The sequence below is a fragment of the Hirundo rustica genome, chromosome 1 (assembly GCF_015227805.2).
Source record: "Hirundo rustica isolate bHirRus1 chromosome 1, bHirRus1.pri.v3, whole genome shotgun sequence".
Lineage (NCBI taxonomy): Eukaryota > Metazoa > Chordata > Aves > Passeriformes > Hirundinidae > Hirundo > Hirundo rustica.
The window spans coordinates 150,975,213-150,999,815 of NC_053450.1; the positions used below are offsets into that span (position 1 = coordinate 150,975,213).

A 24,603-nucleotide genomic window follows, 5' to 3' on the forward strand; every position below is an offset into this window, starting at 1 on the left:
AGCCTAGAAAGCCTCAGTGAGTGAGAAGTTAGGTGTTTTCTGGCCTCTGTTGTCTTCTCAGTGGACAGTAGGGTAATTCACTCAGCCCAGCTCTACTGCAAATGCCACTGCAAGGAGCTGCTTTATTCCCCGGCAGCCACTCCGGACAAAAGAAATGTCACCATGGCTTGAATGGCAAAAACCTTTGACCTTAAACCAGGGTATTTCAGTTGTGGGTTTTTTTTTTTTTTTTTTTTTTTTTTGTATCCTATACTAACATCCAGCTCTGCAGAGTGCCCTCCTGTAAGGAAAGGAGAGAAGCAGCTTGGTTTATAATTTCTCAAAGGAGTAGCATCACTGGGGTTGAATATTACAGGGTTCCTGAGGGGCTTTCCTCTGACAGCGAGGAGAAAGAGGACTTGAGTACAAGTTTCCCAACACAGCCATGAGTTTTAAAAAACAAATAATGAAAGAAGATCTTATTTCCAGTGGACATATTTTCTAGCCCGCCACATCTTCTCTTTATATTCGCTGTATCATGGTGCTTTGTGATGAACTTTCTGGGCGGTGAATCCGACCACTGGAGCCCCCCTGACAGGGGCACATCGAGATTGCTGCCCTCTGCACCTTCTCACTGCCTGGAGAGGACAGTGCAGGGAAACCCTGGGGCTGGAGAGCTTGCCCAGCTCAGCCCTGCAGCATTTCTGTGGAGATAAATGATTCCTGGAGCAACAGGCATGCAGATAAGCAGTTATCTGTGCTGTGCACACACAGAGGTGTCTGTCGTGGCGCTGCATGCAGCCCTGAGCTGCTCACAGGCTGCATCACTGCTGATGCTACCCAGGTGACCATCACCTACTGTGAGAGATTTATGCCAGTGTCACCCCCACTGAGCTTACCCCCTTCACCTGCCCACCACGCTGTTCAGCACCTGCTCCTACCAAAGCAAATCAAGGTACTTGCAAACTTCTAATCCCCACCTTGCTTCTCCCACTATTTTCTCAACTCCTCCAACTTTTTCCGAGAAGCGCTTCACAGCTGTACGGCTGTAGAGAGAGGTACTGGGAGGATCTTACCTCTAAGGTGCATAGGTACCCTCCCAGCTCCTCCTGGAAAGCAAAAAGTAAAATACCTCCCACCTCAAGTACATTCCCATTGGATAATGAAGGCAATCCAAACAAAGCCCAGGGCACCAGAACTAAAAACATCTGTTTTTCTGTGTTTTGTGACATGGAATCGGTGGTCCTTGGTGGCAAAGCAAATGCAAATTAATTGTTTCCCCTACAATATGAGGCATTTATATGACCTACCTGTGCCTCTGTGTGAAAATGTTTTATCTTTTCTTAAGACCCGACCTCTTTTTATCCCCTTTCCTGCTTGCCAGATTTTCACATCCTCCTCAGTTAATTATTTTTGCAAAACTTCTAGGAATTCATCTGTCTCTGAGACTTCCATCCCTCAACCAAACCAGACTGAAACAGGCCAAGGGAGAGACACAGGCAGAGGTGTATGGACCCTGTGACTATTATTGTTATGGTAGTGGCCAAGTAGGTCCTGAGAGGCACCTGCCTTCCTTTGAGGGCTGATATCTTCCCTGCCTGGGTAAGAAGCTCCCTTCTTACTGCCCAGGAGAAACAGCTATTTTAACCCGATTTCAATTATCTTTACCGCATTTTGACTTTCTTTACCCCACTTCTACCACAGGCTTTAGAGATGATCCTGCATCTGTGCAGCACAGTGCTGCTGAAGCACTTGGCACAGCTACAAACCTTGTCCTGCAACACCCAGAACAAGCCACCTTCAAACCACAGCATCCCACCACCTCAAAAGGGGGAGCTGCTTCTCTTCTGCCTCCCTCAAAGATTTTCCAGCAAACCTGCCAGCAAATCCAGACTCCAAGAAACCCAGCCAAGTCCCAGAGCATCCCTCCAGTCCCCACTCCTGTAATAAGAGAAAGGAATTTGACTGAAGCTCCCACTGGCTCTTCCTCTGCCTTGTCTGGCCTGTGGGGTAAGGCAAGGACAGGTGGAGGTGGTGTCCTCTCCTACTTAAGGTTGTAGGTTGTGGCTACATGGTTGTGGCTGCAAGTGATGGCTTTTTTGATGACTTAAAGAGGACCTATAAGGAAGATGGGGATAAATGTTTTAGGGGAGTTCTGTTCTGATAGGACAAGGAGTAATGGTTCTAAAGTGAAAGATAGGAGATTCAGACTAATATAGGGGATAATTTTTTTACAATGAGGGTGGTGAGACACTGGAGCGAGTTACCCAAAGAAGCTGTGGCTGCCCCATCCTTGGAAGTGCTCAAGGCCAGATAGAAAGGGGCTCTGAACAACCTGGGATAGTGGGAGGTGTCCCTGCTCACTGCAGGGCAGGTGGATTGGATGACTTCTAAAGGTCCTTTCAAACACAAACCCTTCCAAGATTCAATGAGTCTATGTCACCAAGACAGTCACTAAGGGTTGAACTGTCCCAAATTGCATTGGACCCTGTGACTTCAGGTTTGTATCCTCTGTAGAAATTCTTATAATGAACACAGCTTGTCCCTGAGCTAAAAATGAAGATTATTTCATTTTTGCTTGGTCTGCAAGTTTTGAAAGAGAACTCAGACAAACTTTTGCAACTGGGACATTCTATCTATATGAAAAAAGTGTTAGAAACCTAGTTTTCCTATGGGAATTGCTAAATTCCCTTTAGCTTTAGAGAAACTGAGATTTAACAGAAGTCACAGAGGTTCTGAAGTAGAGCTTCATAGTTCAAGTCACCTTATAATGTCTTTTAGAACCATGCATGGTTTTATCATAATTGTCTGTGTCTTTTGCTTTTAATCTCTTGAAGCCCCCTTTTTTTTTTTTTTTTTTTTTTTTTTTTTTTTTTTTTACTAACATAGCTGTTAGAAAAACAGAAAGCTTGAAAATATGACCAGATCATATAAACATAAAGTTTTGGGGTATTAAAAATAAAGTAATGGTAGGAAGAAGAAGAAGAAGAAGAAGAAGAAGAAGGAAAAGAAAAAGAAACCATTATTTTGAATTAAAATCACATTATTTAAGCCACTCTGCTGATGTTTGAACACTGCATAGTGGTTTCTGGCACTGCAGTTATTTTCTAGAGAAAAAAGACCTCTGATGCTCTGATCCGTCTGGGACTCACAGCCCAACGCAAAGCGATGAGATTCCAGGGAAAAACAACTGCAGCAGCGGTCTTAGAAACCCTGCCATGGCAAAAGCACGTGGGCCAGGAGCTGCCCAGAGCCCTGTTTGTCAGCTGGCTAAAATAGCTCAGGCGGAGGTGCTGACAAACCCATGCCTGCGCCGCAGCCCAACACCTCCAGCCCTCGCAGGGTTATCGGTGACGTTCGACTCCGAAGCATTTTTTTGCTGGCTGCCAATAGCTATTCCCCGAGGACAATTTGCTTTCACATGCTTTCCCTTTGACACGGCTGCTATTTCTTTGCAATATGTAAACACTCAGAAGGATTTCCATGTTTGTTCTTCGCCCGGCATGGAAGGTCTTTCACGGCTCGACGGGGGAATTGACATGAAGGAGCAGCCGCTCCGCAGGCGTCTGGCGCTTTCTCTCCGTGTGCTGTGCTCCTCTGTTTCCTCCAGCTATATATCCAGTTCTTCTGCAGTCTGCACACTCCTGGCACACAACAGGAAAATGCATTCCTGGTGGCAGAAACACGACACTGCCATCCTACATGCGTGTCCTTTGGAGCCCAACGGAGGCTTTGCACTGCAAAACATTTATTTTTTGTTTCTCCCCTTCCCACAGCAATGTTTTCTAACTTTAAAAAGCCTCTTTCAATCTCAAGAAAATTACTAATATGTGACTTTTCCTAAGAAAACTGACTGTGTTGTTCCCTGTGCTGCTGTTAACTCTTTCTCTTAATGCTGACTATTTTCCCAAAGTAATCTTGGTATTTAATAAGACAATTTGCATCTAAAGTAAAAAGGAACAGAAATCATTAAAGAAAAAGAAATTCCAAAATGAATCTAGAAATTGCAGGCCCTGACTCCAACTTCATGGATTGCACTTAGGCTTGATTTAATAGATCTGCTGCTTTGTAAAATCAACTTAATTTTACTTATTAATGTAGTTAAGCTACTAGAGGGTAGATTTAAATTGGATATTAGGAAGAAATTATTCATTGTGAGGATGGCTAGACACTGGAACAGGTTTTCCAGAGAAGTTAACTGCTGTCCTGTCCTGGAAGTGTTCAAGACCAGGACAGGGTTTGGAGCAACCTGGTCCAGTGGAAGGTGCCCCTGCACATGGCGGGGGGGATTTGGAGCTAGGTGGTCTTTTGGGCTCATTCCAACCCAAATAATCCCATGTTTTAAAAAAACTGGTTTAAAAATCCCTATCTTCGGAAGAGACAGTCCTCCAAGTTCCTTGCTACAGCTGGAAAACAAGAAATCCAATTGACGAATTTTGGTGGTTTTTTTTTAACTTTATCCTGAAAATTAAAAAATCTGAAAGCCTTCAGAAACTTTCCCAAGAACTGCATGAAAATAAGGAGAGTCCTGTAACCCAAAGCAGCCCCTAGAACAGTGACAGGATCACATCTATAGGAGGAAGGCAATTCTGGTAAAAATCTTGATGTGAAAATCTAGTGGGGATCATGACACTGAACTTCCTCCACATGGGAATTTTGACCACAAATTCTAACCAGGAATTTCCTTAACTAACCTGACATGTCTCCATGGAGAATTCTCATTTCAGCAAATTGCTCCTTCCAACCAAAAATACCTTCCTGAATTTCAGGCACATTCATTCTATACACATTGACTCAGAAGTCAAATTCTTGTATGACATATTTTAGCAAAAGCTTATTAAAAAGCAAGTCTTCTCCACAAGTCAGACTGCCCCAGGTTAATATAAAACATAATTATACACTGATTTTATAAAACTAATTCAAAGGTCTGACGGAATTTTTTCATTGCAATTCAAACTAGTTTTCCTCCTTCAGCTAATTCTATTGGGCAGGATGGGTTGAAATATTAATGTTGGGTTCATCCTATAAATGATTCTATTTTAAAAGAGACTTTTGAATCTGCTTCAAATTCATCTGATGTAGCCAGAAATTCTCCACTGATTTCAAGAAGCTTTGGATTAAGCCTTTAATGCTCTGTAGGTTGCTTTCCAATGTAAGCCGAACTGGAGGAATTTTCAACAAGCCTCCTAGCAAAAATTGCCATGCATTTCCCAAAAAAATATGCAGAAAAAGAGTCAGAGAAATAATAACATAAATGTTGACCACATAACAAAACAAAACAAAACAAAAAAAAAGGCAGAGGAAATATTTGTTATCCTTATTTATTTAATAAAGAAACATAATAAACTTGAATTTTTCCAGGTACAAACAGCTTAATATGTCCTATGATATTGGCTGATATTTTCCTTGCTCTTTTTCTTGTAGCTTGAGTGATTCCTGTGGTAGCCTTTATTGAACAAATCAACAGAAAAAATGGTAGCACTCATCATGCTTATAGACAGTGTGGGCCAACTATTGAGTTAGTGCCTTAAACTAAATCACTGCACTGGGAGGTTGTATCATGGCTCAATTCAGATAGGCATCTCCAGTAACAAAGATCTACAAGTGAGGTTATTTGACATTTTTGGGGGGAGTTCTGCATACCATACAAAGATACCATTCTCTCTTCATCCCTAAAGAAACGTGCCACAGAACAATAGAAAACCCAATAGAAAACCGACCTTCCAGTTACAAAGGTTTTTGAAAGTAATTTACAATTCAGTTTTAGAAAGTTGCAAAGTTGCACTGTAAACATCTAGAGTTAAGACCCTTTTTCAGATTTTTTTTTGCATTACTTTTTTTTTTTTTTTTTTTTTTTTTAAGAGGTTTTGGGTAAAAGAACCATTTGTAATTGCATCAGTACTATAGGGTCTCACAGCAATGACACTAAAATGTTCAACTCAAGGGTGAAATGACCAAAGGAAGGGCTCTTCTAAGAAAATCAGTTAACAGCTAATTGTCTCTTTATATTCTGTTCATTACTGGGCCTGACTCTTAGTAAGAACAGCGGTTGAATATTTTCTAATATAAGTTGCAAGTCATTAAAATATTGTCAAAGCAGCAAAACCATCAACTCACTTCTGAGTGCAGGCTGGCGTTTTCCTTGGGTTTCAGATAGTTTACATCATACGTGAAAAGAAATCACATGAGAAATACTCCTTCTCCTTAGTATTTTTCTTTCTTTTTTTTTTTTTTTTTGTCCTAAAGCTTTGAAAGGAAAATAATTTTGCTAGTTGTCAGCCAATAAATGCTTATTCAGCAAGTAATGAATGTACTATTTTCTAATTAAAGAGTTTCATTATAGGCAGCAGCTTGTTGCTAATGATCAATACATCCCATTGAGGAGAAAACATTTTAATCAGTAAGTCGTGTCCTCTGAGTGTCAGCCACTCTATAAACTCACAAGATACATATATATGTATAGATATACGTGTGTGTGTGTATATATATATGCATATAAATATAAAAATCGCATACTCTTTCTGGGTGATATGTACAGTCAGAATAACATTACAGCATAAATACACAGGGAATTTGTATAAAGTTTCTCTAATTTGAGAAGCCTTGAGCAATTCTGAGTTTTTGCGGGAGGTGAGGGGTGGGGAGGGGCAAAGGAATAAAGAATATTTTTACTTCAAGGAACGACGAGTAGTCCCCTTAAGTTAGAATCTAATTACATACAAGATTTAAAGGCAACAAAATGCCCAGAGGAACAGCCCTATGTTTTACACCATAGACATGGGGTTAAAAGGGCAAGAGAGCATGATTATAATAATACTTATATAGTATGGTTCATTCCCTTATAGCACTTTGCAATCAGAAAGTCTTACAACACCCCTATGAGGTAGGTAAGTATTATTATTCCCATTTTACAGATGGGCAAACTGAGGCACAGATAGGTTAAATTATTTGCCTAAAAATCATGTAGTAAGAATCAGGAATAGACCCCAGGAATCCTGATGGCAAATCCTCTGAATTAACCGATAGACCACTCTCAAGTGAATGCCTGAGACACCTCTCAATGAATGGAGAGAATATATTAGCCCATATTTACACAGATACATTGTCATCCTGTTGACATGTTGTCGTACATATTCTGACTTGTTTAGAGGACAGATAACAATGGCCATAGATAAACTTGACTGTAACGTTGCTTTAATTCTTGTTGCCAACCCCATGTGGTTTTTTGACTCCTTCACAACCTGGGATGTAACTAAATGTTAATGACAATACACCTTAAATACATTCTTGATATCTTTGCTTCTCCAAGGTGAAAAAGCACAATTACTCTTCCTTTAAAGTGCAATGGCTCATTACAGAAATCTCAAGATTTTCCATGAAGTCCAACCAAACCCAAGTACAATCAGTCTGAAGATGAAAAGGAAAGAACTTGTCTGTAATGATGGACATATCTCTATATTCCATAAATAATTTCTCACATTCTATCGAGGCTGAAAGATAATAAATAATAATCTATGTTAGCACGAAAAAACCTCTAATACTTTTCTAGAGCCACACATCCACCTTTCACCCCACTGTCATTTCTTTGGCCTGAAGCTGAAGGACACATCAACTGTAAATATTACTGTGCCTACAGGAATGATGATATACCTATTATCTAGTAGATATTTTTTTATCGGTTCCTGTATTTCTTGTCCTTCCCCAGAAATCCAACTTTACCATCTGAGAAAATGAAAGACAAACCTTGAGTAAAAAAGGATTTAAACTCTCAAAATCTGTGTACAGATCCAGAGGTAATTCCCCTCCCACCTTCTTTATCACACTGTTGCAGCCCTTCTGCATGGCCCAGTTGGCGTTGATTTATTACTATTAGTATTTTTTTTTTTTTTTTTTTTTTTAAGTAACATTGATGCACAGAGTTACAAATAAGGCTGCTTAGCTCAGTGTTCCTGGGGAAAATGTAACCTATCCCACTACCTTAACAGAAACTTTGCCAGCCTAGATGGTGCTTTGGATCACTACACACAAACGTGATGCGCTACTCCTATGGCGAGTTTGATTGCAGATTTCAAACCAGATTCTTGAAACATACTAAAAAATTAGTGCTTTTATTAACAGTTTTACAAACAGAATCCATTATAGTCTAGTTTTCTGAAGGACAGAACAAAGCCGTTTCTCTCATTATTTTGACATCATTTGCTTCTCTGTTTTTTTGTTGGAGGGGTTTTGTGTGTTTCTACTGATGTGCAGTTGCAAGTCCCAAGAGGGAGGGCTTAGCGTAATCAACAATTTAAATGTTGCTAATTTGAGACTTCAATTTGCAACAGCTTTCCTCTTCAAGAGATGGGGATCCCGCAAGTTCCTATTACCTTGACTCAGAGTTCATCATGAAGGGTGTAAGGACCATTAATCTCCATGGAAAAAGAGACTGCTTTTTTTTTTTTTTAAGTAAAAAAATATCAAATATAATAAATTTATGAAAGACCATTCACAACATATACAGTAAGTGTTACATTTTGCTACAGCAGCTGTGATTTTTTTTTTTTTTTTCTTTTTAGAATGCAAGGTCATACATCGCCATAAGTAAACACACTAATATGAGTAAGACCTTAAATGAATGTATACAGCCAGGCTTTATCTGTGGATAGATATACACCGTGTTTACTGTTTTACAGTCTAGCCTATTCTTATTCACACCATTGATATAACAGCTGTGACCCTGCAGAGAATCTTCCTGTGCATATATAAATATAAATATTGAGCCAAGTCAAAAAGAGCAGGGTCAAATGTTATATGACTTATTAGACTCCTGTAGTTAAGGGTAAAAACTCCACTGTTTCTTTTGCAACTAATTTTTAATAAGAAGGCTGCTTCAATCGTTGTGTAGTTACAGCATTACATTCTGTAAACAATGTTTTAAAGCATTCTAAACAAACGTTTAAACAATTGATTCTTTATCCTTGTCGGGTGAGAGAAGACAATCTATAGCCTCATCACTTTTGCTCAGGTCTGTTATCTTCAGCTGGAGGTTTTCACTCGTGCCTCTGGTGACGCTGTCGTAGGATGGAGGGAAAGAGGTGGAGGACAGAGTTTCTGATTTGTCTATTGGCCTGCCGTAGTTTTCGTTCATCATGAACGCAATGAGACCTTCCTTCTCGGGCGCATCGTCCTCCAGGATGCTGCTGTCCAAAGTTCTGTGCCGGTACAAGTAGGATGCCTGCTTCAGGGAGCGCCGGAACAAATGTCTCCTGTAGGCCCTCTGGATGACGATGGCAGAGACCTCTTCTTGCTTCCGCCTGAGAGTTGTCGTAATCGGCTCGTAGGAGATCTTAGAGGGATTCGCGGCCATGAACTTCTCTTCCATCTGTATTTTAAGGGCATCCATCTCTCCGGATTCTCCTAGCACCCTTTTTGTAAAAGCAAACAAAATATCCAAGCAATGGATCCTGTCTCCACTGACCATGGGCAGGTCCATCGCTATGAGTTTGATTTTGTTCGGTTTCGCTATGCGCAAAGGTTCTGACAGCGCGTCTGCAAAGTCTGAAAGTGCAGAATACTCAATAAACTGAGTGGCTTCAGGGTCAAACTTCTCCCAGATTTCATAGAACATATCAAAATCATCCTCGCTTAGAGGCTCTGTACTTTCCTCAGTGGCTACACTGAAGTTCTCTAAAATAATGGCTATATACATGTTTACAACAATGAGAAATGATATAATGATATATGTAACAAAGAATAAAATCCCTACGGCAGGGCTCCCGCAGTCTCCCTTTGAACCATTTGCATTGGGAAGGTTTGGGTCGCAATACGGTGGTCCAGTGTTTAAAATAGGGTTGAGAAGACCATCCCAGCCAGCTGATGTGGTGATTTGGAAGAGACACAGCATGCTGTTAGCAAAGGTTTGGAAATTGAACATATCATCAATCCCATACTCTTTCTTCACATAGGCAAAGTTAGCCATGCCAAAAATGGCATAAATGAACATGACCAGAAAAAGCAAGAGGCCAATGTTGAACAGAGCAGGTAGGGACATCATTAAGGCAAAGAGTAGAGTTCGAATTCCTTTGGCTCCCCGGATGAGTCTCAGGATCCGGCCAATCCGAGCCAAACGAATGACTCTGAAGAGTGTGGGAGAGAAGAAATATTTCTGGATGATGTCAGAAAGCACGGTGCCTTGAAAAGAAAAGAGACAGACAGCAAGTTAGTACATGGGAAATAATCCCAGGCTTTCCTTTTAAAGTAATCAGTCAGGATTACTGAGAAAATAAATGGAAAGTTGCCCTGATTGGAAGGCTCACAATAAAGGGAAAGACATTGTTGCTTTTTCATGCCTGAGAAAATCCATAAGAACTTGTGAGACTGTAAGCAAAGAATGGTAGGGGCAGTTTTATTAAGGGAAATCTTTTGGTGAGAGATCTTGAGAAACCAAGATCAAGTCAAGACACAGACAACTGCAGCTTTTGGCCATGACCCACCTGAGAAATTTGTGTTGCGTGCAGATGTCAGAAGTTGTCTGATATGACAACATTTTTGTCTGTAAAATAATGACTCAGAAATGCTGGTGTGCTGGGCCTGGATTTTTTGAGCTACCACCAGAGAACTGCAAATGGCACAAGCTAATAATAAAACCGTATCTTTCTGTTTCATCCCTTGGCTATATGAGGGTGCAGAGTTCTAGTGACAAGGATGAGAAAAGTCAGACTCACTGCACTGCCCAAACTTGTCCTGAAGGATTATTTCAAACTTCTGTAATAAAAAGCAAATAGCGAAGCAATATCAATCCACATGTGCCACTTCCATGTGGCTTTTTTACTTCTCTGTCATTGGCTGTTATGCAGAACTGGTGTTAAGTGTATGTGGTGGCCAGTTCATGTTTTATCACCATGAACCATTAAGTGTAGATAAACCTCCTAATTTTGCTGATCAAACCAGTTTTTGTTAGGCAGTGGTATGTTAGTTATAATTACACATTAAAATTGTGTTTAGGATTCAATTCTTTGAATTGAAAACACATGTATTATTGCACAACTTTGCCAATTAATTTTACGTCTGCCTTTCTAACACTGGAGTGTGGGTGAAAATCCAGGGTCACCTACCTACGATGGACAGAATCACAACTACAAAGTCAAAAATGTTCCAGCCATTGGTGAAGTAGTAGTGTCGCAGAGCCAGCATTTTGAAGATGCACTCCCCAGTGAAGATGGCAACAAAAAGCATGTTGATTTTGTGGAGGATGTTCACTTTTTCTTGACTTTGGTCATCTGTTTCCACCATCATGGTAACCATGTTAAGGCAGATGAGAATCATGATGGAGACATCGAAGGCTTGTTTTGAGACGACATCGAAAATAAAACCTTGGTACTTGTTCTGGGGGAAAGGATAAGGTTTAGTTGGGAAATCTGAGCCATGTAAAAATGATGTAATTTTCTCCTGATTTATCAGAAAGTAGAGGGAAGCAGACAATATATTTCACCTGATTAGAACTTCATAAACTTAAAAGCGATGAGTTTTCTTGGTTGTTTTTTTTTTTTTTTGAATGGAGTTTTCAAACCCATTTGCTCCTAATGCTTTTTGAAACTACTGTAAACAAGACATTGGACTGTGGCCATGAATTTATTCAGTGCAGGCAGGTGGCCACTGGCATATTTAAATGGCACATGTAAATTGTAATGTTAATGCTGCAGAACAGAGGGAATTTTGTACCACAGGTCACTGGACTTGCAAATATAGTCCAAAATCAAAATGTATAATTGTAAGTGCCTTTCATGTGTGAGCAATAAACCTTCCTACACTGGAGAGTTGAATGGTGCTTATTCTAGTAAATAAACATTCAGCTATTACACAAAGTTCAACTGAATTTTTCCGCTCTTACCAGTGGCCTTGGGATTGGCTTTTGAGGTTTCTTAGATCCCAGCTTTTTCATTGCATTATAATATTTTTTCTGTTCTTCTGTCATGAAAATGTCCTGGCCACCTAAGTATAGGGTGAGAACAACACTATTACTTTTGATGAAGAGAGCTCACCTCTGCCCCCTTCCAAACTTCAAGGATGAACCCTGTTCTATTTAATTTCCCTTTTAATGTAGCTTTCATCAGGTTGGACTTCTTTAGAGGGACAGTGGTGCTTGTGCACAGAGGACACCAGGCCAGTCTCTGTCCCTGTGTCAAATTTTGTGCCAGAGATCCCTTCTGCCTCAGCTGCTTTGCTGCATTCTGTGCAGAATAGGGTCCCCCACCCTACATTTTCAGGATGATCGTGCTCTAGGAACATTAGGAACTGCTGCAGCTGTGCCTTTGTAAAAGTCCTGCAAGGTGGCTTCTGCAGATGCTCTGCTACTGCTGATCTCAAGGCTGCTGTGGCAAAGCTACACATCATCCTGGCCTTGGTCCCTGCAGCAGTCACAAGATGATGTGTGGCATAAGAACTACTTATCTTTTTCTTTTGTTGGTTAAAATTGTCAATGATGACACCGATGAAGAGGTTCAATGTGAAGAAAGACCCGAAGATGATGAAAATCACAAAGTAAAGGTACATGTATAAATTGCATTCCCATTCAGGCTGCTCCTCGCACTGCAAAGAGAAAGGGGAAAGTGTGAAAATCAAAATATTGATGCAGTCAAAACAAAGCTGCTCATTGGAAATAAAAGTTACAAAACATGAGAAAAGTAATACAACTCCTGTGAGCAGTCAGCTCTCGTTGGCCTCTGAAGTTTACCACTGGCATCTGCAATGCCACAGACATTTCAGCAACACTTCACAATGCTGTCACAGCAATCACACTGCTCCAGAAAGCGCAACTCCTGCATAAATCCTATAAAATGTTCTCAGTCTGAACCCAGAATGGGAAAACAATCCATTTTCTGATTATCCTAATGCCTATATGAACTAATGGTACTTAGGATAAAACAGAAGTATGATTGCAGTATAATTGAATCCTACTGAAAACCACAGTATTTTTAAGCACTTTTTTTTTTTTTTTTAATGAGGAGTGGAATAGAATAAGATCTATTGTGGAAGAACTGAGCAACACAGTCTGATAACCTCAAAGTCACCTCTGCCGTGTGTGGCAACAGTGCTCAGATTTACCCCATTAGCTCCTGGTATCTAAACAAGGTGCATTCCCTAAATGCCATATTTTCTTGTGAGTATTCCATAAGTTTCATTCAGCAGCAGGGAGGATACCTGTGCACATGTAGTACCAGAATAAATCACCATCATGAGCTATGCTATTGTCTTAGGTTGCAGTGCAAGATATAACCAAAAGTATGTATTCTATCACCATCTGTTAGAACCAGGTGGAGCAGCATTCTTTATCTCTTCCAGGACTCATCCTCCCTCCAGGGGATATCTGCTGTTCATGGGCCATCGAGGCTCACTGATGAGCCTCGATGAGTCAGGCATGACTGATACAATTACATCATCCTATTGGGAGATGCTCCACCTAGCAAGAGGAGCCCAGCATTCCTAAGTGTATAAAATCTGAGTTTCAGAACATCAGCACAACCTGTTTGTACTGCATCCCCAGAGGAAGACCGGACCCATCTCGCCACCACTGGACTTTCAGAGAAAAGCTACACCCTTCTACAGGATCATCTCTGCTCCAACAGAACTACATCTGTCACTCCAGGACTTGACTGGACTGCTCCCAACACCCTGACCAACAGGATGTCAGGTTGTATCGTGATTCTGTCAGTAGTATTTTTTGTACTGCTGCATTTTTATTTTAATTTTCCTAGTAAAGAACTGTTATTCCTATTCCTATATCTTTTCCTGAGACTCCCTTAATTTCAAAATTATAATAATTTGGAGACAGGGGTTTACATTCTCAATTTCAGGGGAGGCTCCTGCCTTCCCTAGTAGACACCTGTCTTTTTCAAACCAAGAAAGATATGCAAAGCTACTTCTCTGCTCCTGTGGTGCCATGAAGTTTTCCCACCCCTTACTCTTCCCCTTAGGCCTCGACATTTGCCCTAAATTCAGACTGTCAAATTCCTAGTACCAGACAGCTGCCTCAAAAATTAACACTAAGTATAAACTTTTTTCTCTAATATAATTAAAACAAAGAAAGAATACTATAGAACTTTCAATAAAAAGATAAATCATATATGGTGTAGCAAGGGAAAAGATTTTTTGTTTGTTTGTTTGTTTTTTGTTTTGTTTTGTTTATTTTTATGGAAACCTGAAAGCTGAACAGGATGCAGGTAAGAACTGAGCTGTCAGCAGCACATCTCAAGTCAGAGCAGGAAGTTCACACTGCTCTCTTTGTCTGCCAGGAGCTTCTCCATACTCCTCCAGTGGAGCTGCTGGCTACAGAAAATACACTTGCTCAAAGTGCAGCTGTAGGGAGGGTTAAATATTTGTCTTACAGGGCAATTCAGCTTAAACCCAGCACTCTTAAAGACATGTAATCATCAGAAGTTGGAAAATGAGGCAGTAAATAGGGAGAGGGGAGGAATTTAGAGAACAATTTAGATCTTTAGTGGACTCACACCCATTCTTGAGGTGCCTCTGTGTGCTGGGAGTTCTGCAGTAGGAATAGATAAATCAGTTGTGTAGGAATAAGGGCCACATTTACTTTAATTTCAGGGCCATCATGCTTCAGTACAGCTACAAACAATGGGGGTCTGCAACTGTCCCAGACAGAGTAAGACAGGGACTGGCACCCTGCACATATTTTATTTTGTTGTGCTTGTTAAGCATCATCAGTGCTGCAAAAGGCAATGGAAAAGGAAATTATTAATTTCCTTGTGGAGACTTACCTCTCTTGAATCCACTGCTGCATACATAATATCCATCCAGCCTTTAAATGTGGCCTGAAAAAAATCCCACATAAGACAAGCATATTAAACAAGCACACCCTGAAATCATCTCTATGATGAACTTTCAAAATGCAGTGTTGAGCATGTACTTCACAATTAATACATTGCCTGCCTTACAATCTAACATGTATTCTTTAGTTTATACTCATTTAGATATTTTAGTTCATTCCAAAATGGTTTTCTCCTGGATTTTCTCATCTCTGTTTTTTTTACTTTCTGCACTTGCAGGGATAAAAGAGAGGTTTTTAGAAGAGATTTTAAGGAGAGAAAACATAACAATTAAATCTTTGGAAGTTCTGACCTTAAAAATTTCAAGTAATGAAGAGATATGGCTACACATAACATTAAAGAATGTTGTCTTGCAAAACCCTTGCATCAGGTGAGATACATCCCATCCACATCCTGCTGAAGCTTGGATTCTGCCCTCTTCTAAACCAGGGCAAATCACAACAATATTAAAGCCCAGGGAGTTGCATAAATCACAGCTGACTTGAAAGAAGCAAAGGCAATCAACACCTGCTGTGAGCCTCAATCTGCTTTACTGTTCAGATTTTCTTTTTATTAAGCTTTATGAAGTCAGTAGTTTTAATATTTTTTGTTTTATAATTGTTTAAAGAAGAAAAGATTCCACAGAAGTCAGTGTCTCTTATTGGAATGTCCAATGCAGAAAGGCAGTGACAGCACTCTTAGGAGAAACACAGGGAAGTGATTTTTTTACTATTCTGTAGCAAACCCAAGACTCTTTGATCTCTTATTAGGCACAGCCTGATGCCAAGCACACCTGGCATTGCCTCTGACCCTGGCCTAAGATCTACTGCCTTTATTTGGGTTCTCTGGAGTTGTTTCTCATTTGACTTCTGGCCTATTTAGACTTACCCTGACCTAAGTCAGTGTGAGCAGATAATGATGCATTTTTAGATTTATTCATTTCATCAGATTTACACTGGCATGCATGTAGGACCCACACCCAATATTTTTTTACAGCCTACTGATACTTAAGTTGAATTTTGCCCTATTGTGTAGGCATACAATTCCAGATAATGCTAGCACAAATTTGGCCAGAGGTTACCAAGAGAAACCCAGGCAGTTGGGCTGAGGTGGGTGCATCCAGTGGTTTTAGAACTCTCTATTATTATATTAAATCCTGGAAGTAATGCTGCCTTCCCAATTCCTTCTGAATGCTACTTAGCCACAGAAAAATATACAAGAGATCAATGATATTTCTCATGAAAGTATATCTAAAATAGTGTTTGAAAGGTTGCACCTATTCTTATCTACTGCTCGAAAGGGATTAACCCACTCCCCCAGATCAGAACTCTTTGGAAAATCTCTTCCATAGTGCTGTGTGTTAAAAATCACTTAAGATGAAAAGCATCTACATGAAAAATCAGCAGTTTTATCAAAACAAAAAATTATTTGAACCTGCCACGCTGATACTCCTTAAATATTCTAATAATTTCCTTTTTTGCCATTCTCTTTCTAATCTGATGAAAGACTTTCTGGTGCCAAGAGAGCTTTCAGCTCAAAGTGCTGTTCAGGAAGGGTGGCTGGGATGAAACAAGAAATCCTTTCCCTGTGGCACAAAATGATATGAGCTTTGCCTGTATTTTTCTCCCACTTGGGAGGAAATCTTTTCTCTTGAGCATTTCACCCCTCAATGTGTACCACAGACATGAACGACTCTCCTGCAAGGCACAGTGGTTTGAAGTGATAAAGGATGATGAAGTGATCTGACAAAAATAAATATTAAGAGAATGAAGTGCTGTGATTTTCTGTTTCCCCCAGTTGTGGAGAAGCAAGAGAATTAAAAATCTGTGGGACATCTGGAAAGCTTCCCTGGACACTTCAGCTACAGAGGGTAAAAGATACTGAGAATGAAAGAAATATAACACTGAGAAAAGAAATTATTTATCTGGAATTAGTAACCACTTACACTCTGGATAAGGAAGTGACAAAACCTTCACGGGAGTGTTTGTGATATTATCCTGCCTGGAAGCTATCCAGAGGAGCACCATTTTCTACTGAACCTGTCATGTGATGAGATTATCTACTGATAAACTCATCCTGGGATGGGATTACATTTCGTTATTTCACTGGTGCAATAGAGCTGCAATGCAGCAAATTAGTGGGGAGGAGGATAGGTGGGATGGCACTGTCTGCCCTCAAACCAAATGGTGCCTTGAAGTAAAGCAAATCTTTAAATCTGTAAACTTTTGGTGTTTACTTATTTCTCTCTTTTTCTTTTTTCCTTTTCCTTTTCCCATTCTCCTCCTCATTCTCCTTCTCATTATTTTTTTCCTAAGAACATAAAATGTTCAATAAAAATGTCTGCTTTTCATGGCTGAAACACTACCCTTCACATTGGCTGAAAATTTTCTTTGGGCATTCCTGTTGAGGAGAGAAATTTCTGAAAGCTAAACCCGAGACTTTTTTGCACATTTTGCATCCACAGTTACAGTAAAGTCATGCATTGCAGTTTAAAGAAGTGCAAGAGGTCGTGTAAAGCAGTAACTTTAGACACACAGCGCTGCCTCACGACCATTTTGTGTCTGATTTATGGGCTCAGTCAGGACTTCAGACCTGGCATGAGGGATTGCTTTAGCTCTGCAGCTCCTACTTGCTGCGCTGGGCTGGTCGAGGAGTGCTTCTGTTATCTCCCCATCCCTTATCTGGAGTCCCAAAGTGACAGAGTTAATAGGACATCTTCAAAGATAAGCAGGATATAGTCAACATAAGTCCATTATGTCTAAGAAGAACTTTTCCAAACAAGCCGGATGCTGCATGAAAGACCACTTATTTCCTGGCTATTCTTCAATAGATGGCTGAAATTTCAAAATACATGGCAGAAAAATATGCGCAACTGATCACAGGGTGAAAGGTTGGGATTACACAAGGGAAATGCAAAACTGCTACTGGAAATTAAGATATTTCTTTGATTAGCTCAAACACAGATTTATAGAACATAGGTGCTGTGATACTTCAAGAAAACTTGGAGTACAGAAAAAACTATTACTGAAGCACTGGGTTGTAGCAAGACCTTTTTCCTGTTAGATTAGGGTTTAAGGAGTGTTAAATCACCAGGGGAGTGAATCATCCTTCTTGCAAGTCAAAAAAGTTGTGATGACAAAGACCTTTCTCTCCCCATGAATGAGGCATTCCTCTTGCTTGTAGAATGAGCAGATTAGTTACCTCTGTTATTTTATTAACTTGTTTTGGGACAGCCTGTTTGTCAGTTGGAGGAACTTGACACTTGACTTCACATGAATGTTTTCTCAGACTCATTAACTCAAAGTGGTATCTTCAGGACAACACAATGGACCCCAATCAAGATAGGAAAAGAGCAGAAGATATTTGGGACAAAGTTCATGCAGTTCCCAATTACATCTTCAGAAAGCTTGACTCTGGATAGAAGTATGTCCCAAAGTTTTTGTAGTAGCAAGTTTTATTTCTTTCAGATATGTAGATGGAGAAGACAGAACATCAAGCAGATTTGTTTTACACATTTCCATTTGGATTTGCAGACATTCAGGCATTCCAAAGGAGCTTCAGACCAGCTCAGATTTGTGCTGTGGCAGCTGAAAATGTCAGCAGTCAAAGGACAAGTTGCACTTAAACGCTCACGTTTTGGATCCTGGCAGGTTGCAACCCAAATGCTTATCTCCCCCTTGCCCTGCTGTGCACAGGGATGCACGGAGGTGTCTGTCTCTCTAGGAGAGCTGGGCTGTCAGCTGAGCCCCTGCATTTCCCACGGGGGTTTGCTGGTGAAATGTGACCTCTTATGGAGGATATTTGGCAAGGGGCGCCTGTAGCTGACACTCCTGGCAAAGGAGATCCAGGTGGTTGGGCCCCTTCTCTCTCTGTCACCTTTTCACTTTATTGCCTGTGGTCAGCAGTAGCCATAAGAGCTCCAGGTGCACGATTAAAGCCAAAATAAATCCACTCTTGCCAGTGAAGAAGGAGCTGCCACCTGCCATAGAAGTTGAGATTGTTTCCTGCTAAAATCAGTTTGTTCAGCCGGACCAGGCTGAGGTTTATATCACTTCTTTTGTACTTTTGCAACTGGGAAATCTATTTCTCTCCTACCCAATACAGGGTCACAGGTTTGAAAGAAACCTGCCGGGTCATCAAATCCATTTTCAACTGGAAGAGAGCAGTTATTATCCCGTTCCCTTCAAATGTATGCTGAGATCCACCTTACAACCAGTGAGGTTTCTTCTGCTACCACTGATCCCAACAGAAGTGACTACAAAAGACTGCCTCAGGATATTCCTTTAGGAAATGCCAACTTATGAAAAGTTAAAGATTTTCAGAAAACTGCAGCTTGATTCTTATAAAAGAAATGGTGAAAGAATAACTACCTCTCTGATGGAACTTCCCCCTGCACCACCCCAAAAAAAAAAAAAAAAAAAAGGGCAATTTTATGTAATCAGAGGAATTAAGAAACTTCAGGTAAGGCACAATATTTTAAACCTGGAAATTCTTGCTCATCTACATTGGGTGTTTAAATGAAAGACAAAGAAAACACTATATAGAACAGAAAATCTAATTAAAGGCATACAAAGTGAAATAATCTACCCGGCATGGCTGACCTGAATATCATAATTAACATTCAACAGATAAAAGCTCTCACTCTTAGCAAGTTTATGTCATGGAAAGAATCAAGTGGTTGTGTCCATTCTAATGTTTCTGCTTTCCAGAGGGTGTGAAAGCAAAAACTCAATGGACAGCGATCAGAAGATGTCAGACTCAAGAATTTGTGTACCAGGAACAGCACAATGAGAACAAGGATTTCTGTGAGAAAGGAAAATTGTTTCAGGGAACTATTCCATGCATCTGTGACAGAGAAAACCAGATCTGGGAAAAACAAACTGGCTTCCTGGGAAGGAGAAGGGCTGTCAGATCTGATGGGGACCCATGGGAGGCTCGTGTCCCTTTGGAAGGGCAGGAGGGGGCTGAAGGCAATAATACCCTACTGCATTGCAAAGGGTGGATTCTGTATGTGACAAATGACCTGAGCTCCCAGAACCAGTTTTTTATCCCAGAACTGAGGGATGCTGTCACAGGCGTTTCAAGAAAGAACGCCCCCCGTCCAAAGATGTAGCAAGGAGCTTATTTAACTCTGCATGCAAAAATGCAACGCAGCAAACACTCCAAGTGCACATCCAGCCCCTGGTACCATTTAGCTTCAGATTAGGAACAACAGAAAAAAAATCATAACCACTATTGTTATGTGAGGGCCCTATGGAATTGTAACACAAAACAATTTGTCTGAAATCACCCAGCAGTCCAGCAGCAGGGCCTGAACGAGGTGGAGTCTCCTGTGGCTCCTTCTATTAGATTGTCCTGTGTCAAAACACAGTGAATCTCTGTGTTTTAAATACAACCTATTTATCTATATTTTATATTTGATGGTGAAAAAGGTCGTAGAAGTGGCTTCTTTCTGCGTTTTATATCTCAAATATTGCCAATATCTTTGAACCTCAGCAGTCTCTTTTCCGGTATACTCTCGCCACCTTCCCAGAGAGTCTGTGCTGGGGGCAGTGTCAGTGACCTGATCCCCACCATGACCCATAGTTAGATTCAGTCTGAATCATTATTTCAGCATGTGGACACAAGGTGGGGAACCAGAACAAGAGGCACAAGTGTCCTTCTCAAAAACAGTTAGTAAGCAGAGGGCCATAAATTAAGACTACAGCTTTATGCAGTAACTTCAGCTGAGAAACTGAAGGCACTAAAACTTCATTTTTTTTTCCCCAGTAGGATACAGTGAAATCCCAACCTGTTCAGGAAGGCCAGTGCACTCTGTCTGCATGGACAGTCCTTCCTGTATCATAGATTTCGTTTCTGTAAATGAACTTTGCTCTGGATTACAATATTGACAAAATGGTCTTTAATTCACCTCATTAGTCCAATCTCCTCCCAGAGAACTGTATTAGCAATGCAGCAGAAACTCAAATCAAAGACATAAACTGCCATAATATCTCTAGGCCGAGTTAATATGCAAAATATGATTTATTTACACTTGAGGAAAGTCACTGACCTGATGGGTAAGGCTGAAAAAGCCAGAAAAGCCCAGAGGTTACCCTGAGTTTTTAAACTGATGGTTTCAGTGAGAACCAATAACACCTGCCCATTAGTTTCTGGTGGTCACACTTACCACTTGCAGCAGAGCCAGGTAGCCAGCACCAACATTATCAAAGTTAACTTTAACTTTTGTCCAGTAAAACGTGCCCGATACGTTGTAAAGAATGCAGTCACTCATGTTGTTAATAATTTTAGGGTCCAAAGGCATATCTCCTTCTGTCTTATTAATGCACTTCCCAAACTTCCCAGCAAAGAGGTTCACTCCCATGATGCTGAAGATGAGCCAGAAGATGAGGCAGACGAGCAGAACGTTCATGATGGAAGGGATGGCTCCCACAAGGGCATTGACCACAACCTTGGGGGAAACAGGAAAGGGAAAACAGAATTAACGTCAGCACTTGTACAGACACTTCGTTAACAAGCTGATGTGCACCCTTGATTAATGAGTCTGAACCCTCACATGGTGACAGGTGGATAAGCACTGACACTACCTAAGGAGCCAGACCACTTCTAAAGGTTTCAAATAGGACTATTTTTTCCTTTTGGTAATCAAAGAAAGAATCTGTTGGCATCCCACCCAAGGGATGATGCTTTTTCAAGAGGAATCTCTGAATTCAGTTTTCTTGACCTCTCAAATCTTTCTGGATAGTACATAGTTAGTTTAGTCTAACTATAATGATAATGTGATTAATTGGAAACGGCTGGGGTGTACAGTGTACTTCTCAAAATAGAGCTAAAAAAGATTTCTGAAATCTTTGACTCCACTCAGGCCTCTGTAGGCAGTGGGTTGTGAACTACAGCTATGATAAATTTTGCTTAATTAAATAATAACAGATAGAGACATACTGTACTAAGCCAGCTTCCCCTATCTGATCAGTATGCATGATTAAAAGAGCAAAATCTTTCTACTTTAACAAACCCTACACCCTTTTTTTTTTTTTTCCCCCTGTGTCATGCTGTAAAATTCCTACCCATTAACCCCCAGGCAGGGCTGTAAACCCTTGCATAAAATCAAACATTAAAACAAAAAGCCGAAGGAGCTTTTAAGTTGTGTGAACAATGGCACTGGAAATGGACTCAATGCTGAAGCCAAGCAGAATAAACAAAGTTCAGACTCTCTACAGACCCTCTACAGCTGCCAGCTTTGAATGCAGTACTGTAACACCACTACATCAACCAGGCAAGGTGCACACCATTTACTGTTTCGAGCGCTGTCGGGGTTTAAGGTGGTTAAGGCATCTATGAACGTCAAACCTTACACTAAAGAATCAGAGAATATCCTGAGCTGGAAGGGTCCCACAGGGATCACTGAGCCCAACTCCCAGTCCTGCCCAGGACACCCCAAGAGTGACACCATGCAGGGCATTTTCTGAGGGAAGAACTCTATCACAAAATGTAGTTTTCCCCTTCATATGCCAACCAGGTTTCTCCATGTTCACAGCCTTTGGAGATGCTGCCTTCCCAGATAGCTGCAGACACCAGCACCACAACATGACTTTGTCTCCACCCCTGTCTTGTGCTTTGGAGATTAAAACCTGATAGGTGGCCACTCAGCTCTTCTTCTTCTCCATCTACATTTCTGAAACTGAGACAAGGTGATATTGATCCATAAAAAATAAACTTTATTCAATTGGTGGATTTGATTATGGAAAATGTCAGCTCCTCTTTTCTCTTGTGTCAGTGTCCAATTCTCTGACAAGCTAATAATGTAACATTCACTTCTCCATCATTTTTGCATTGCTGTGGAAGAAAAATACCCGGAGGAGTGAAATGGTTTTCATGCATGTATAGCAGCAGCTTCCTCTACAGCACACAATATACAAAATTATGTAGATCTTCCAAAACTCAGATTTATATTTTGTGCATTTATGAATGAAGCTGATTTTCACACAGGAAAAGCAGTTTGACCAATTGTTTTGTTTTGTTTTTCTGTATAGGCCCATTCCTGATGACTTTTCTTGTTTTCAGGGTTTTTAGTTTTGCTTTTTTGGTTGTTTGCTAATTTTATCTTTCAGTTTTGGATGTCAATCAATTTCTAACCTCACCATTTTTAGACCGAATTTACCATGTTAACCAAAATGCCAAATAATTGCAAAATCAAGGGCTTGTTTGGATATAGCCTTGGCTCTTGTCAAAGTAACTTTCATTTGCTTCTCTGCACAACAATATTTTTCTTCAGTTTTAACCCATGCCAGCAAAACCACATGCTTTTGTGTTGCAAGTGCTGCTGAGCCCAGCTCCCAGTGACAGGACACAGACATCCAGGTTTCAGCAGTACAAGCCATGCCCACATCCTGCTTTTTTCCTTCTGCTAAGTTATGTTCAATGGCCTGTAGATAACAAAACACGACATGAGGCTGGAGCAAATCCTGCAACACCTCTCTCAGTGAGTTATTAACGGGGGGTTCATTCTTCCCTTGCTGCTTCTGCTTTTACACTAGTGTGATGCCATTTGTTCTGGTGGAAGCATTCTTGTTTTGCATTGAGACAAGGGAGAGGAAGACCCGGATACATAAAGGCAGGTTATTATCATAAATTCATATTAAAAGTTCAGCTGCACACCTTGCCATGGAAAGGGAGGAATTCCTGCTGCACTTTGGAATAGCAACATATCCACACCTTTTCTTACACATATCCATGTGTAAGAAAAGGTTTCATACTTGCTGGTTTCCATTAATACCTTTACAGGTGAAACCACCCTCCAGGTGACTTCTTTAGGGACAGCCTAGAAACTGAGCATAACTCAGAGTGGTGCAATCTACAACCTGTGTTTCATCCCCAGCTCTCCTCATCTCACAGGCCACCATTGCAACCAAAGCAGATTCATATTTTTAATCCAGAAATAGACTTGCATGATGACTTAATCCTCCTTTTGCTCTGAGAGAGCCCATCAGACTGCCCCAGTGGTTCCAGGCCCAGACTATAACTCCCAGTGAAGCTCAGGCACAGCTTTTGCAAAGACATCTAATTTACAGTGTCATGATGTCAAATAACAGAGGAAAAAATGTATTATTAGATGATCTGTTCCCAGTGCCCTTAGTCCTCAGTGTTAGAAACAGTTGTTGCATTTTTAGGTGGAATTTGTTGAACTTGAGGCATCTGCTGTTAAATGTCTTCTCCTATCATTCCCATCTTCATTGTGGGGGAGTTACCACTGCACATTGCTCCAGGTAATTAAAAAATCATGATAGCTTCCTTGTAGCTATCATGGTTCTTTCAGATTTTTAATCACACTCATAGTTCCCTGCAGAGACTTTCCCATTTTTAATTCCCCTTTTCCAGCATTTTCATGGAATTCCAGTGTTGAAGTACTTCACCCTCCCTCTATTTGTTGGGTTATTTCCCTGCATATTCAGAGATTCTAGCAGTCACCTCTTTTGTCAGAACTGCCCAAAAGCCTGTGTCCTGTTGAGGAGTCATCCTGATCCTTATGTCCTTCTCAGCTGCTGTTTTCCGAGAAACATCCCCCAGAGTGACCTACATTCCTCCTCCTGAGGTAGTTGATGTATGTGAGTTTATTAAAATGTGTGCTGTACAATAGATCTATTTTCCACTGTGATCCAGATCAGCCAGCATAATTCCCTTATCTGTAATTTCACTTACACTGGTTTTGAGTGCTGTCAGCAAAGAATTTATATTTTTTTCCAGATGCTGTTAAAGTACGGATTAAAGATAATTCTCATTCTGAACAATCCCTCACCCTGAGATGCTCATCACCACA

General features: G+C 40.6%; 1 protein-coding gene across 3 annotated transcripts in view; it reads right to left on the reverse strand.

The window, feature by feature from the left end:
* Positions 1-5,331: 5,331 nt before the first annotated feature.
* LOC120764554 (sodium channel protein type 5 subunit alpha-like) overlaps positions 5,332-24,603 on the reverse strand; it is a 215,693-nt gene continuing 196,421 nt past the window's right edge. For all 3 annotated transcript variants that reach the window (XM_058419749.1, XM_058419748.1, XM_058419747.1), the window contains 6 exons: positions 20,956-21,237; positions 14,739-14,792; positions 12,412-12,549; positions 11,852-11,956; positions 11,076-11,346; positions 5,332-10,152 (listed from right to left, as the gene is read on the reverse strand). In XM_058419749.1, coding sequence (XP_058275732.1) covers positions 8,918-10,152; positions 11,076-11,346; positions 11,852-11,956; positions 12,412-12,549; positions 14,739-14,792; positions 20,956-21,237 — 2,085 coding nt within the window. In that variant the 3' untranslated portion in view covers positions 5,332-8,917. The remainder of the gene's footprint in view (positions 10,153-11,075; positions 11,347-11,851; positions 11,957-12,411; positions 12,550-14,738; positions 14,793-20,955; positions 21,238-24,603) is intronic.